This window comes from Microcaecilia unicolor, chromosome 8, assembly GCF_901765095.1.
Source record: "Microcaecilia unicolor chromosome 8, aMicUni1.1, whole genome shotgun sequence".
In the NCBI taxonomy this organism is placed as follows: domain Eukaryota; kingdom Metazoa; phylum Chordata; class Amphibia; order Gymnophiona; family Siphonopidae; genus Microcaecilia; species Microcaecilia unicolor.
The window spans coordinates 232333423-232350166 of record NC_044038.1 but is presented as its reverse complement, the minus strand read 5'-3'; the positions used below and the strand labels follow the sequence as shown (position 1 = coordinate 232350166).

The window sequence follows — 16744 nt, the reverse complement described above, 5'->3', positions numbered from 1 at the left end:
CAACTCGGTTCCTCAGGACCAAAGTCCACCACCCCCTAACCACTAGGCCACTCCTCCACTGTTGCTACTATTGGAGACTCTACATGGAATGTTGCTGCTATTTCACTAGCAACATTCCATGTAGAAGTCAGCCCTTGCAGATCACCAATGTGGTCGTGCAGGCTTCACGTACATGCAGGACGTCAGACTCACAGAAACAGAAGTCTGCCCAGCCTTCTACATGGAATGTTGCTAGTGGAATAGCAACATTCCATGTAGAATCTCCAATAGTAGCAATATTCCATGTAGAATCTCAAAGAGTAGCAACATTCCATGTAGAATCTCCAATAGTAGCAACATTCCATGTAGAATCTCCAATAGTATCTATTTTATTTTTCTTACATTTGTACCCTGCGCTTTCCCACTCATGGCAGGCTCAATGCGGCTTACATGGGGCAATGGAGGGTTAAGTGACTTGCCCAGAGTCATAAGGAGCTGCCTGTGCCTAACCACTAGGCCACTCCTCCACTCCTAGTTAACATAAAACCTACAATTTTGGTAACAGCCAGAATACTAGTGTAACGCCTAAAATTAAAGCATCCACAGAAACGCCAGCTATAAATCTGAGGTAACTGCAGGTATCAAATGCAGCAAGAGAGTACAGAAGTTACTGGGTTATATAAGTATCACGTGTATAAGCTGCAGATCCACCCATGACCCTCTTATGCCCTGCCCAAGCCCCATCCATGCCCTCCCTTGCCTCTCCCATGATCCTCCATTGCTTTTCCCATTCTTCTGCCATGCTACTCCCATGCCCCTCCCTTGCCCTTCCCATGCCCCTCCCTTGATCCTCCCATATTTCAAAACTCTGCCCATACTTAGCCCAAGTTCCACCCCTGCATAAGCTTACTGGCAAAGTAACATAGTAACGTGAGTAACATAGTAGATGACGGCAGAAAAAGACCTGCATGGTCCATCCAGTCTGCCCAACAAGATAACTCATATGTGCTACTTTTTGTGTATACCTTACCTTGATTTGTATCTGTCTTTTTCAGGGCACAGACTGTATAAGTCTGCCCAACACTATCCCCGCCTCCCACCACCGGCTCTGGCACAGACCGTATAAGTCTGCCCAGCACTATCCCTGCCTCCCAACCACCAGTCCCGCCTCCCACCACCGGCTCTAGCACAGACCGTATAAGTCTGCTCAGCACTATCCCCGCCTCCCAACCATCAGCCCCGCCTCCCTCCACCGGCTCTGCCACCCAATCTCGGCTAAGCTCCTGAGGATTCATTCCTTCTGAACAGGATTCCTTTATGTTTATCCCACACATGTTTGAATTTGGCAACCAAGTACATGCCATTGTGTCAAACTGTATATTTTCACAGTGGTCCACATTTTATAACAGGATTTTACACGGGTACCTGAAAATGACTTTATGAAATTACTTCCAAAATTTTTTTATTTTTTGTTACATTTGTACCCTGTGCTTTGTCACTCATGGCAGGCTCAATGTGGCTTACAGGTACTTATTTGTACTTGGGCAATGGAGGATTAAGTGACTTGCCCAGAGTCACAAGGAGCTGCCTGCGCCTGACGTGGGAATTGAACTCAGGTCCCCAGAACCAAAGTCCACCACTCGGCCACAGAAACCCTCTATTCTAGAAACATTATGTAGGGATGCCAAATTGTTTTGTATGTCTGGATGGTGAAGTTTAGTTTTAAAGCCCTGGTCATTTGTAGAAAACCAAGAGAGCGAAGGAAGAAGACAGAAACTGACAGCTTTTGCAACAGAAAAAAAAATCAGAATCAAACAGAAATTTCACCGAGATGCTGGGAATCCCTAGGCAGATGGGATATCATTGACCCTGAGTCTTTTCTACAGTCTGCATGTCTAGGGATTAGTTACCTGTGCAGAGATATGACAGTCCTAAGAGTGGGTGGAACTACTATGTTGAGAAGTAAGTTTGTCAACCAGTGGGAATGATCAGCCCTAGAGCATTTGCGAAATCGCTTCAGCGTTACTTCCTTCTTCTACCCTACTCTTTGTTTCGTTTTCTAGATGTCTATAAATTTGCAAAGCCACCTTTCATGCCTCCAGTCTAGGGGAAGTGAATTAAGAGCTGAAAGTGGCTTTGAGGCTACCAGCTGCTGTGAGACGGCGCGGGCAGGCATGGCATGGAGACTGGCAGTGGCATTTATGGTGGCAGTTTATGTGGAAAATGCAGGGGCCATTAATCCTGGGTTTGTGGTGAGAGTCACCAATAAAGGTCTGGACTATGGTAGGTGTAAAATTTCATTCTCTCTCCCTCTCTCCATCTTCCCTCCCCCTCCTTTCTCTCTGCAAGTCCATTTCATGACTCATATGAAACTTTACTTGTCAGCAGACCATCGGTCAAGATGCTATTTCATCTGTGAATTTAATGCTGTTATTTAGCAAATAGCAAGTGGGGAAAGCATGCAGAGCATGGCTTGTGGAATTCTTACCAACCTTTTTGCATGTGTATATCTTCGTCAGGGGCGAAGCCATGAGTAGGCCTGGAGGGGTATCATTTTAACCACATGTCCCTCCAATTCTCCCAGCCCAATGATAGTCATAGTAACATAGTAACATAGTAGATGACGGCAGAAAAAGACCTGCACGGTCCATCTAGTCTGCCCACGATAAACTCATATGTGTATATCTTACCTTGATTTGTACTTGTCTTTTTCAGGGCACAGACCGTATAAGTCTGTCCAACGTCTTAAACAGCGCGGGTTTCTGTGGCAGGCAGGAATGTTGAAGCGCCACCAGTAAAAGGGACCCAAGAGCTTCTGCCTTCCTCGATATTCGGCCAGTACCACGCACTCATTATACTCTCACATGTGAAATGTCTTGGTCATCCTCTCATGAAATCTTGAATGGGATGTGCCACCTGCAAGATTTCAACCTGCGCACAGTGAAGGCAGAGTAGGCAGGGCATGGTGTGATGGATTCCCATCCATTGAGTGGATGATGCTGACAGTTAGTTGGAGAGAGGAGAAGAGGTGTATGATTAAAGGACCTGTGTACCTACTTTTGAGGCTCCTGGTACTTTATTTTTGCTTGTGTTGAACATAGTAACGATAGTAACACAGTAAATGACGGCAGATAAAGACCTGTACAGTCCATCCAGTCTGCCCTCTGTGTGTCTGTGAATAGGAGAGAAGGAGGGGGGGGCATTTTGAATGGAGCAATTATCTCTTAGCTAAGATTCAGTGCTAAAGGTTTTGGAACACCCTGTCCCTTAGAAATGCAAGGGCCATTTTTAGGGAGACCCCCTGGTCCAATCTGCCTATTTTCAAACAACGTGTTTTTCACCCTGGTTTTACTCCGCATTGAATGTGGTCCAGTAGATTTTGGACGGTTGTTTTGCCTGCAGACAGACATTTTCAATCCCTCCCGTACAATTTTTTCCAACATTCCACCAATCTGGAAAGAGTAAACATTATTGTGATAAAAATTACGTCCACAGGCTGTAAAGCCACTCAGGTCCCCCAGAGTTTAATCATAAAAATAGTCACATTTGCAAAAGTGAGCATGGTCAACGCTTCGATTTTAATCTACTTCTGCTTTTGAACTTCCATCTGAAGCATTCTCACTTTTTTTTACAGTAAAAAAGTGGAACTATAAATCCTAGAATGCTTTTCACAAGTAGCCAAATATACAAAGTACAATGTTAGCCACCATTTACCTGGTTAAAATGGCTCAGCTTAAAATTACTTTTGCTAGAGTCCAGGCTAAAGCACATGTGTAACCTATGGGAGTAAAATTCTGCCTACGATGGTCAGTGTTTCTTTAAACATCGGCCCCTGGAATGCTGGGTCATACCTGAATACTGGCTCTGGCACCAGAACTTACCCAGGTACCAGTGATAGATTCAGTACTTCAGTACCTGCTTCTCACCGGCCTCCCACTTAGCCATGTCTCTCCTCTTCAATCAGTCCAAAACTCTGCTGCGCGACTCATTTTCCGCCAGAGTCGCTATGCTCACATTAGCCCTCTCCTCAAGTCACTTCACTGGCTCCCTATCCGTTTCCGCATTCAATTCAAACTTCTTTTACTGACCTATAAGTGCATTCACTCTACCGCTCCCCAGTACCTCTCCACTCTTGTCTCTCCCTATGCCCCCCCCCCTCGGGTACTCCGTTCTGTGGATAAATCTCTCTTGTCTGTCCCCTTCTCCTCTACTGCTAATTCCAGACTCTTCCTTTTATCTCGCTGCACCTCATGCCTGGAATAGACTTCCCGAGCCTGTATGTCTAGCCCCGTCTTTGGCCGCTTTCAAAACTAGGCTAAAAGCCCACCTCTTTAACGCTGCTTTTGACTCCTAACCACTACTCACTTGCCCTGTACCATTTTATCCCCACCTCTTTAATTCCCTTACCTCTTAGTTGTTCTGTCTGTTTGTCTGTCCTATTTAGATTGTGAGTTCTTTGAGCAGGGACTGTCTTTTCATGTATGGTGTACAGTGCTGCGTATGCCTTGTAGCACTATAGAAGTGATAAGTAGTAGTAGTAGTAATGTAGAAGCCTGCCCTTGCAGATCAGCAATGCGACCACGCAGGCTTCTGTTTCTGTGAGTCTGACGTCCTGCACGTACGTGCAGGACGTCAGACTCACAGAAACAGAAGCCTGTGCGGCCGCGTTGCTGATCTGCAAGGGCAGGCTTCTAGATGGAATGTTGCTAGTGGAGGAGTAGCCTAGTGGTTAGTGCAGTGGAACATGGGATGTTGTTACTATTTGAGATTCTGGAATGTTGCTATTACTTGAGATTCTACGTGGAATGTTGCTACTATTGGAGATTCTACATGGAATGTTGCTATTCCTCTAGCAACATTCCATTTTTAGATTGTGAGCTCTTTGAGCAGGGACTGTCTTTTCATGTATGGTGTACAGCGCTGCGCATGCCTTGTAGCGCTATAGAAGTGATAAGTAGTAGTAGTACTTAACTGGCTATGAAGAACCACATAAAGATAGGATGGCATTTGATGCTGTCCTATTTATTCAGTGGTGACTATCGGCACTTAACGACTAAGGGGTCCTTTTACTAAGCTGTGGGAAAAAGAGCCCTGCGGTAGTGGCAGGTAAAGGCTCCCACAGTAATCCAATGGTAACTGGACAGCGCACAGCAATGCATGATTAATGCCAGGTTAGCGCCACGTTATGAAAAGAAATTTTTCTGGCGCACCGCAACTACTGCTGACAGCCATGTTGGGCTGTTGGTAGTTCCGGGATAGTGTGCGGTAAACTCATCTCAGGCTTACCCACTCTTTATTTATTTTATTTATTTATTACATTTGTATCCCACATTTTCCCACCTATTTGTAGGCTCAATGTGGCTTACATAGTACCGGTGAGGCCTTTGCAGGCTCCAGTGTGAACAAATACAGGGTGATGTTGTGGTAAGATCAAGTTCATGTGGCACAGCCACATTAGGGAATCGGAGAACGGAAGAGTTGTGTTATGTCCATTACGTGCTTTAGTTTGGTTGTGTTGCAGAGATTAGGCATTTAAGTTGGGTCGGTAGGGTATGCTACTACTACTACTACTAACTGACATTTCTAAAGCGCTACTAGGGTTTCGCAGCGCTGTACAATTTAAACATAGAAGGACAGTCCCTGCTCAAAGAGCTTACAATCTAAAAGATAAGAGAACAATCTAAAGACAAGTGTACAATCTAGAGGACGAGTGAACAGTTAATCTGATAGGGTGGATAGATTGGGGCATTCTATATTTCTCGAGCGGTTAGGCGCCGAAGGCAGCATTGAAGAGGTGAGTTTTAAGCAGAGATTTGAAGATAGGTAGGGAGGGGCGTATGGGTAAAGGAAGATTGTTCCAGGCATAGGTTTAGGCAAGGCAGAATGAGCGGAGCCTGGAGTTGGCAGTGGTGGAGAAGGGTACTGGGAGAAGGGCTTTGTCCTGTGAGCGGAGGTTACGGGCGGGAACATAGGGGGAGATGAGGGTGGAGAGGTAGTGAGGAGCCGCAGACTGAGTGCATTTGTAGGAGGAGAAGCTTGAATTGTATGCGATATCTGATTGGAAGCCAATGAAGTGATTTGAGGAGAGGGGTGATATGAGTATATCGGTTTTGGCGGAATATAAGACGTGCAGCAGCGTTCTGAACGGATTGAAGGGGGGATAGATGGCTGAGTGGGAGGCCGGTGAGGAGTAAGTTGCAGTAATCAAGGCGAGAGGTAATGAGAGCGTGGACGAGAGTTCTGGTGGTGTGCTCAGAGAGGAAAGGGTGAATTTTGCTGATGTTGAAGAGGAAGAAGCGACAGGTCTTGGCAGTCTGTTGGATATGCGCAGAGAAGGAGAGGGAGGAGTCGAAGATGACTCCGAGGTTGCGGGCAGATGGGACGGGGAGGATGAGGGTGTTATCAACTGAGATAGAGAGTGGAGGAAGAGGAGAAGTGGGTTTAGGAGGAAAGACGAGGAGCTCGGTCTTGGACATGTTCAGCTTCAGGTGGCGGTTGGACATCCATGCCGCAATGTCGGATAAACAGGCCGATACCTTGGCCTGGGTCTCCGCGGTGATGTCAGGTGTGGTATAGCTGGGTGTCATCAGCATAAAGATGATACTGAAAACCATGAGACGAGATCAGCGAGCCCAGGGAAGAGGTGTAGATTGAGACGAGAAGGGATTGGTTGTCATGTAACTCGGGGCTTCTCCGTAGATGATTTTGTGAGCCAGGGTGCAGATTTTGAAGGCGATGCATTCTTTGATTGGGAGCCCTGTTTTATCAGAGCAATTAGTGATAATTAGTACCAAGCGTTATCAAGGTAATTGATTCCAGTCCCAATTGGTCCCAATCAGCCCTTTTAATCTCTTAAGAAATCTTGGCAGCTCCCAGCTGTTCACACCTGTGTCATTCCTTCAGCTGGTTAGTGGTGGGCTTAAATATATCAAAGCGTCCTGTGAATGCAAAGATTTCAGTGGACAGCCAAGGATATTTATGTAGAGTTGAAGGATTCTTTTAGTAAAGGGCTGGGACTTTAATGACTGGTGTCAGGTTATTTCTCCTGTTACTAAACTGTTCTATTCTTTGTAAATGTAGCGTGAGAGTGGGTTATAGAGCATGAACTATTCAGCAAAACTGAGGGAGGCTGCAATTTTAGGTTTATTAGAGGTTATATCCTGTGGCCTTTTTTGTCTGGTTTGCTACAGCCACACATAGCTTTAACTATCAGGACTGATTAGGGTAATTCTATTCTAGTGCTTATATCCCCGCTTATATTTACTCAGGAATCAAAGCGGGTAATATAAAGCGGATTCCAAAGCAGCTAATTCACCGTAAGAAAAAAAAAACATAGATCAAAATTTAAATTCACTAATTAAAATGATAAAATGTACTAAAAAGAAAGGTCTTTAAATCCTTACAAAATTGAAAATAATTAGACAAAGATCTAATTTGCAAAGGTACCATATTCCAAATCTCGCTTACATGAAATTGCTTCAGTTTGATATTCTTATCCGATGGAAATCCCAGTTTAAGAGGTCCTTTTACTAAGCTGCGGCAAAAGGGGGTCTGCGCTGGCATTAGTGTGTGTTTTTTATGTGCGCTGAGGCCCCCTTTACCGCAATGCAATTTGACAACTTTTTTATTTGATCCCCCTTTACTAATTTATACTTGCTCTGTTGAATGGAAATATACTTTTGTTTTATTTTTATTACATTTGTACCCCGCGCTTTCCCACTCATAGCAGGCTCAATGCAACTTAGGTACTTATTTTGTACCTGGGGCAATGGAGGGTTAAGTGACTTGCCCAGAGTCACAAGGAGCTGCCTGTGCCTGCAGTGGGAATCGAACCCAGTTCCCCAGGACCATGGTCCACCACTCCTAACCACTAGGCCACTCAATGTGGCCACGCAGGCTTCTGTTTCTGTGAGTACCCTTCTCCACCACCGCTAACTCAAGACTCCGCCCCTTCTGCCTCACATCACCTTATGCCTGGAACAGACTTCCCGAGCCCATACGCCATGCGCCCTCCCTGCCCATCTTCAAGTCCTTACTCAAAGCCCATCTCTTCTCCCTTGCTTTTAGCACCTAACCACCTTCCCCATTCATGATACCTACACTGACTACATAGTTTGTTACCTTTAGATTGTAAGCTCTCTTGAGCAGGGACTGTCCTTCCCACATTTAAACTTGTACAGTGCTGCGTAACCCTGGCAGCGCTATAGAAATGCTAAGTAGTAGTAGTAGTGAGTCTGACGTCAGACTCAGAAACAGAAGCCTGCGCAGCCACGTTGCTGATCTGCAAGGGCAGGCTTCTACGTGGAATGTTGCTAGTGGAATAGCAACATTAACATTCCATGTAGAAGAATCTCAAATAGTAGCAACAGAATATCAATAGTAGCAACATTCCATGTTGTTGTTACATTTGTACCCCACACTTTCCCACTCATAGCAGGCTCAATGTGGCTTACATATTATATACAGGTACTTCTTTGTACCTGGGGCAATGAAGGGTTAAGTGACTTGCCCAGAGTCACAAGGAGCTGCCTGTGCCTGAAGTGGGAATCGAACCCAGTTCCCTAGGACCAAAGTCCACCACTCTAACCACTAGGCCACTCAATGTGGCCATGCAGGCTTTTGTTTCTGTGAGTCTGATGTCCTGCACGTACGTGCAGGACGTCAGACTCACAGAAACAGAAGCCTGCGCGGCCGCGTTGCTGATCTGCAAGGGCAGGCAGGCTTCTACGTGGAATGTTGCTAGTGGAATAGCAACATTAACATTCCATGTAGAATCTCAAATAGTAGCAACATTCCATCTAGAATCTCCAATAGTAGCAACATTCCATGTTGTTGTTACATTTGTACCCCACGCTTTCCCACTCATAGCAGGCTCAATGCGGCTTACATATTATATACAGGTACTTTTTTGTACCTGGGGCAATGAAGGGTTAAGTGACTTGCCCAGAGTCACAAGGCGCTGCCTGTGCCTGCAGTGGGAATTGTACCCAGTTCCCCAGGACCACAGTCCACCACGCTAGCGGCTAGCTCCTGGTTGAGCATCCTTTATGGAAAAGCACATAGCGCCGATTCCAAACCCAAATTTGAGCGGCTGGACTTACGCCTGCTGAAACCAGATGTAATTCCTGATGCCCAGTTTCGGCGCTCATCTGTAGTATTCTATAAAACACTTCATGCAAATTTGCAGAATGCTCCTGACCCACCCATGCCCCTCCCATAGCCATGCCCCCTTTTGGTTTGCACACTACGGGACTTGGGTGCACAGTTTTATAGAATAGCGCATAGCAAGATGCGCATGCAAATTCCAGTTGGCACCAATTAATATCAATAATTTATTTTATTTAGTGCCCAATTATTAATGTTAATTGCTCCAATTTAATTGGTTGTGAATCATAGGATGACACCCAAATTTGGGCACGCAAATTTGAGCGCTCTTTATAGAATCTAGGACAAAATTTGGATCCTTCGAAGAGCCCCTCATAGAATATTGGTGACTCAAACAGTCCTATAAGACGCCGTTCATGTTATATATACTGGGGAGATTGGTTCTGCTTTACCTAGTATGAATGCTGAAAAGCTCACAACTTATTCATACCTGAATGTATATGGTAAAAGAATTCAAAATCCATCTGTCTCTCATCTAGTTTTTAGTGAAAACCTGTTGTGTCCTTTTAGCTCGTCAAATAGGGATAACCGTACTGCAGAAGGAGCTTTCAACAATCAAATTGCCAGACTTCTCAGGGACCTTCCATATCAAGCATTTAGGAAAAGGATACTACAGTTTCCATGAGTAAGTATGAATCGGCAGTCTTCAATCAATGAAGTTCATGGTGTATAACACAAGAAAACTGGGGGTCTTGTGAAAAACCATTGGTACTTGGGAAAATCTTAGGTACTGTGGGAGGGATTAGGCACTCAGAAATACCAGATCTGGAACAATTCTTGAGATATTCCTGAGACAGACAAGAACATGGTAATTAAATGAACCAATGTATAAGGGAAAAATGATTTTCCAACCTTTGTTCCTATCTTAGAAAAACGAAGAGAAGTTTTATGCAATTAGGGCTCTTCCACCCTCCCAATGTAAAACTGTCTTTTTCTAAGTCCCTATTTTATCCTCATTTGGTCCCATTCATAGGAACTCAAAAAAAGCCCTGCCTGAATGTATCTCACCTTGAGTTACTACTGGAAAAAAAGCGTGAGCAAAATCCATATACAATATAGAATGTTGACGTTGACTCACAAAGCCCTTTTGACCAAAACTTCCAGCATACCTTTTGTCCCTTATTGTTCCATATAGACCGATTCGTGCTTTACGACTGGAAATCAGTTATCTATCCCTGAGTTAGGACGTACATGACTTCAAAGTACAAGGCATTCTGCTCTTTTTTCTTTGAGCCCTTTCCTTTGGAATTCCCTTGCATTCGTGTTATGTACAGAGCAGTCTTACCAGCGTTATAAGGTTGCTTTATAGACCCATCTTTTTTCTAAGGTCTTTTCTGTGGATGCTTGACATGGAGCACGGGCTTGACTGACTGGCGATCCCTCGACTCCTTATTCTTTCTACCTTTTTAATTTGTACCTTTGTTTCTGACTTTATTTTTTTCTCTTTGTTTTTAAAGCTGGGGTTCCCATTTCTTTTAAATTGTTACTGTTTTTATTAGTCAAATTTGTAAACTGTTTTGATTGTGTGAAGAGCAGTATATTGAGGCTCAGGGGTCCTTTTACTAAGTCGCAGTGAAAAATGGCTTGGGGTAGCGTAGGCGCGGGTTTTGGGCACATGCCGATCCATTTCTTAGCGCGCCTGTAAAAAAGGCCATTTTTTCCCGAAAATGGATGTGCGGCAAAATTGCCACGCATCCATTTTGGGTCTGAGACCTTACCGCCAGTCATTGACCTAGCGGTAAAGACTTATGCGGTAACCGGGTGGTAATGACTCATGCACGCCAAATGCAACTTGGTGCGCGCGCCCGTTACGTACGCCTGAAAATTAAAAAAATATATTTTTCAGATGCGCGTATCGGACGCGCACCAAAAAATGAAATTACCACAAGAGCCATGCGGTACTTGGGGGCGGTAACTCCATTTTGGCAGACGTTGGACGTGCGTAGACACATACGCGGCTTAGTAAAAGGGCCCCTCGATAAACTAAACTAAACAAATAAATAAATATCTAGCACATTCAGATGCTGTAATTAAATTAGTTTTACAAAGGATTGAAGAACATGGAAGAAAAATGAAGCATTTATGCTACACGTTCAGAAGAATCCGCAGCCAAGCGGAGAACTCGAACTCCCCACGGGAAAACACAAGTGTAAGTGACAGTGGGATGTTTGACCACGGAAATTCAAATCCTGGAGACAAGAATCTTAAAAAGCTTGTTTATTGATGAAAAGACTCGACACAACTGTTGTGTTACGGCCGTCAGGCCTGCATCAGGAGTCTTGCTCAATAACGTGTCGTTTATTGAGTCTCAGACGCCAGGAAGAACAGCTGATATGTGCAGTAGGTAGCACGTGATATGATGATCTGTTGTACGGGTCTTTAGAAAGACCTTTGGTGATAAGCTTGCTAGTAGACAAATCGAGTGTCGTAAAAAGCATCCTACTCTCACTTACACTCGCATTTATGGTTTTTTTTTTTTTTACAAAGGCACTCTAGCGATTTTAGCTCACGCTAAATGCTAGAGACACCCATATATTCCTATGGGTGTCTCTAGCGTTCACTGCATGCTTATTTTTAGTGCACGCTAAAAACACCAACACGCCTTTGTAAAAAAGGACCCCATAATGAATTATCGAAGAAAATGAGAAAAGAAAAACAAAGGGAAGTGGGAGAGAGAGAAATAGACATAGAAGCGACAAAACCTACAGCTCTCTGTGTGAAAATGGAGAAGAGAGATATTAATAACACATTAAAATCATTAAGTAAAAAAAAAGTAAATTACACACATCTGTGTCATGTTAATAAATAATTGTAAAAATTCATTCCAAAGCTTTATGGAGTGGGTCAGGTTAGGATGCAAAACACAGAGAAACTGAGACATATGTGAATAGTCAGGAAAAAAAACTCCAACAGAGAATCATCAATTTAACATATGGTTCTTACTTTATTTGCGATATAGAGAACATATTTAATTAGAATTAAAAGCAGCTTCGGATTCTGGCATGAAGCTTTGCATGCAACACATATTATAACCCGATAGAGTTAGCCTACGGAAATCTAAATTGGAAGAAGTGCCCCCAATTTATTTCCCTCGTCTAATCCAGAATCCCAAATGTACAGGATGCCTCATACAGGCTGAGGCCCACATCATTGCGATGTCATTTTGATATATAAAATAAGTTATGAGTTCCGCTTTTTAAACAAGTGTGTTTCAGACTGTTCTTGGTATTTTATGCAGGGCTTTTTTTGAGGGGGTACTTGGGGGTACTGAGTACTGGCACCTTTTCCATTGGCTATTAAAATTGACCCATGGTCCTCAAGTTTTAATGAAAGAGCTCAGGCTCTACACAGCAATTCTGCCTTGTCATAGGCTCTGTGACTGGTTGCAGGGGGCCTGGCTATTGTGGGGAGGGTCCCTCGGTGATTACTCCCACCCCTGAAGGGTGGCCTAGCATTTGAGTACCGGCACCTTTTTCACTAGAAAAGTGCACTGATTTTATGTAACTGTTACTTGGGAAGTTTAAGGTTTTATCCATACTGATAAGTATGTCTGGGTTGTGGGGAATGTGGAAAGATGTGGGGTCATGTATGAAGACCTATTGCAGGGTCTCATTTGCATATCGACTGAAAAGTGGAGCCATTTGTAAAACATACAGTCCCTCATTGGTGGAATGGGCCTTGTTGACAAGATTTCTTTCTCCCTCTTCTAGCCTAGTCATACGTAATTTCCAGTTGCCGAGTTCCCAGGTTGAGCCAGTTCCTAACGTCGGTTTGAAGCTCTCCATCTCCGATGGCTTCGTTCAGCTGGATGGACAATGGCATGTGAAGAAATCATTCATGTAAGATTGCTACACCGCACAAAACAAAAATCGTAGTTCACAGCTGCCATGATGCATTCACACACTCTCAGAAAAGTTCCTTGAGATTTTACTCTTTTGAGACTTTGACCCATTGGAGTTTTTTTTGAGCTCTGATTATCCTATTTTCATCTTTAATGGCCACTTCATGCAACCAGTACATTATAGGAAGATGAAGACGTGAATCTATATTTGACAAAAATAATAGCTTTTTTTTTCTTTCATTCTGACCTAGTTGAAAGTTTTGGACGGTTTTATGTGATAAAAATTGGTTGCCCATTTCAATTTGTTTACTGCTTAGTACTAGCGCTAATGTCAATCTTCAGATGCAGTAATTCTGTATGTTTAATTATTTATTATTTCAGTTTTGTAAATGCCCAGTACTATAGGGGGCATGCGATGAAGCTACAATGTAGTAAATTTAAAACGAATCGGAGAAAATATTTCTTCACTCAACGTGTAATTAAACTCTGGAATTCGTTGCCAGAGAATGTGGTAAAGGCGGTTAGCTTAGCGGTGTTTTTAAAAGGTTTAGACGACTTCCTAAAGGAAAAGTCCATAGACCGTTATTAAATGGACTTGGAGAAAATCCACTGTTTCTGGGATAAGCAGTATAAAATGTTTTGTACATTTTTGGGATTTTGCCAGGTATTTGTGACATGGATTTGCCACTGTTGGAAACAGGATACTGGGCTCGATGGACCTTTGGTCTTTCCCAGTATGGCAATACTTATAAACTGGATATGGAGCTGCACAACCAGTCAATATGTGAGGGACTGAATATCTTTGTAAAGATAATTAGATACATTCATCGACGCCTATGCTCTTATTTTTTGTAGTACTTGGCCTTTAAATATAGCAGATTAAGAAATTAATTTCTACATTTGAGAGCAATATACCAGCTATTGCCAAATAGGTTTCATGAAATGTTGCTGGAAGTATTTCACAAGGAGTTCACTTCATAACCAAATGGTAATTAAGCTGGATTATGGCTGCAGAGGAGGAACAGGAAATGAAGCAGACGTGTCAGCACATTCAAAGGCTGCTTACTGAAGAGTTTGTGGTCAGGAGCAGGGTTAGCCATTATGCAATGTTGAAGTCATACATGCACAAGGCATTGGGCAGCTCTTAGGTTCATCACCTCAGTCTGATCTTACTGAAAAAACGTACAGATTCAGTGGCACTGTGGCATCTCACAGCTGGAGTGGGGCAACACAGGGACCAGAGAGGCCACAATGGGGAGCAAGAATGCCAAAGTAGACCACGATGAAAAAGTGAGAGTTTATTTTTACTTTCATTTCATTGCATTTGTGTAATCTCTTATGTGTCTTGTCTGTCCTAATCAGATTGTAAGCTCTGTCAAGCAGGGACTGTCTCTTCATGCTCAAGTGTACAGCGCTGTGTACGTCTGAATGATAAGTAGTAGTAATAGTAGTAATATTACATACACAGATTAAAATGATTCAGGAAGTCAGTTTCAAAGCTGTTTAGCCTTTCTGAAACTCACCCTCCTGTATTTCGCTTGTGTACTAATAGCCAGGTTTTAAAAAAGGTGTTTCCCGTACCGTGATTAGGTGGAGGGTGTAAATAGCACGTGTACCTGGGATAATGCATGCTATTTTATCCTCTCATGGATATTTCCAGAAATAGCTGGGGCAAAGTACATAACAACTTTTAATGTGTGAGTGGGATGCCAACTAATTTTCAAAGCAAAACTATCTGGGGAGTTTCCTCTTTGAAAATCACCGACAGGCAGATGATCAAAAGCAAACGCCGGCGCTAGAGGCTGTTAGCGCCATACTAGCGCCGGCGTTTGCTACTGCCCCATGATCAGAGCCCTCGAGCGCGTGAAACAACGCGCTCGAGGGCTCTTAGCGCAAGTAGCATGCAAGTGCATGCTAATCAGCGCTTAATGCATTCATCTCCAATGATCAGCGTCCAGTGCGCCAAAGATTGGGTCACTGGCCATGACAAACCCTACGCCAGCTCCGAGCTGGCGTTAGGGTTTGCAGATCATTGAGTAGGAATGGTGAGCCCTGTCCAGCATGCATTTGCATGCTGGCAGGCCCCTATTCCCCCCTACAGCAAACCTGCCAGCGAGGGCAGTTGAGGACGTCCAAAATTTGGACGTTTCTGTGACAGGGCAGTAGAGGATGTCCAAAATATGGACGTTTCTGCAAAGGGCAGTTAAAGACGTCCAAAATTGGATGTTTCTATGAGAAAGACGTCTTTCTCATAGAAACATCCAATTTTGGAAGTCCTCAACTGCCCCGTCACAGAAACGTCCAAATTTCGGACGTCCTCAACTTCCCCGTCGCTATACCTCCGACACCACCCTTGAAATTTGGCCATCCCTGCAACAGGGCAGTTGAGGACGTCCATGGGCGTCCTTCTCTTTTCATTGGTCTCCAGCCCAGACCTGTCAAACAAGTGCGGGAGGATTGTGCTGAGCGCATGCTCAGGCACAATTCTCCCGCACTTCTACCCCATGAGCAGAGATAATTGTGCAGCTTAAATTTTCATGCATTATCTCTGATCATAGATCTAATAGCGTCCCGAGCTGTTAAAGCGCTATTTTAGAGCGCTGTTTGGAACAGCATGGGGCTTTTGATCATCTGCCTGCTACAGAATGTGGGCTAGGTTTCGTAAGTGACACCCCAAATTAGGCAGCATTAAGACCCAGGCTAAGCTAACATTTTGGAAAGGGCGCTTCTTTCACCTATCTTTGGGCAGAGAACTTACGCCAAATGCTGGTGTAAATGCTCGCGTTCGACTTATGACAGGTAAGTGTAGAAGTCTATGAGGCATATTTTCAAAGCACTTTGGGAGGCTAAGTTCCATAGGTTTCTATGGAACTTTGGGAGGCTAAGTGCTTTGAAAATATGCCTCCAAGTATTCTATAAAATCGTGCTTAATTTCTGGGAATGCCTCACACTCGCCCATCCGCCTCTCATGGACACGCCTCCTATTGACTTGCACGCTATGAAATTTAGGCACGCATATTATAGAATAGGACATAGGGCAGATGTGTGTGAAATTCCTAATTAGCGCCAATTAAGAACTAACTAAGGGGCCTTTTCACCCAGCTGTGGGAAAAAGGGTCCTGCGCTGGAGATGGGGGCCATTTTTCCCGCACACCAGGGACCTTTTTACCGCAGTGGGGGAAAAAAAGCACATAGTACACATGGCCATGCGGTAAGAGAACTCTTACCGCATGGCCATGCAATAGGGAACCCTTGAGTGGAGGAGTAGGAATCCAGGCCAAAGTACCAGGCTGCCTGTCTGACATTGCTGCCTGGATGTCTCAGCGCCATCTGAAACTAAACATGACCAAGACTGAGCTTCTCATCTTTCCCCTTAAACCAACCTCTCCTCATCCCCCATTCTCTATTTCTGTGGATAACACTCCCATCCTTCCTGTCTCATCAGCTCCTAACCTTGGGGTCATCTTCGACTCCTCCCTCTTCTTCTCTGCACATATTCAGCAGACTGCTAAAACCTGTCATTTCTTTCTCTATAATATCAGCAAAATTCGCCCTTTCCTTTCTGAGCACACTACCAGAACCCTCATCCACACTCTTATCACCTCTCGCTTAGACTATTGCAACTTGCTTGTCATAGGTCTCCCACTGAGCCATCTCTCTCCTCTTCAATCTGTTCAACATTCTGCTGCACGACTAATATTCCGCCAGTGTCGTTATGCTCATATTAGCCCTCTCCTCAAGTCACTTCACTGGCCTCCT

The 16744-nt window shown here is 44.1% G+C and overlaps 1 protein-coding gene across 1 annotated transcript in view; it reads left to right on the top strand.

The window, feature by feature from the left end:
- The first annotated feature begins 2061 nt into the window (after window positions 1-2061).
- Window positions 2062-16744, top strand: part of BPI (bactericidal permeability increasing protein) — a 47790-nt gene continuing 33107 nt past the window's right edge. The window contains exons 1-3 of the mRNA XM_030211187.1: window positions 2062-2262; window positions 9655-9769; window positions 12855-12983. Coding sequence (XP_030067047.1) covers window positions 2154-2262; window positions 9655-9769; window positions 12855-12983 — 353 coding nt within the window. The 5' untranslated portion in view covers window positions 2062-2153. The remainder of the gene's footprint in view (window positions 2263-9654; window positions 9770-12854; window positions 12984-16744) is intronic.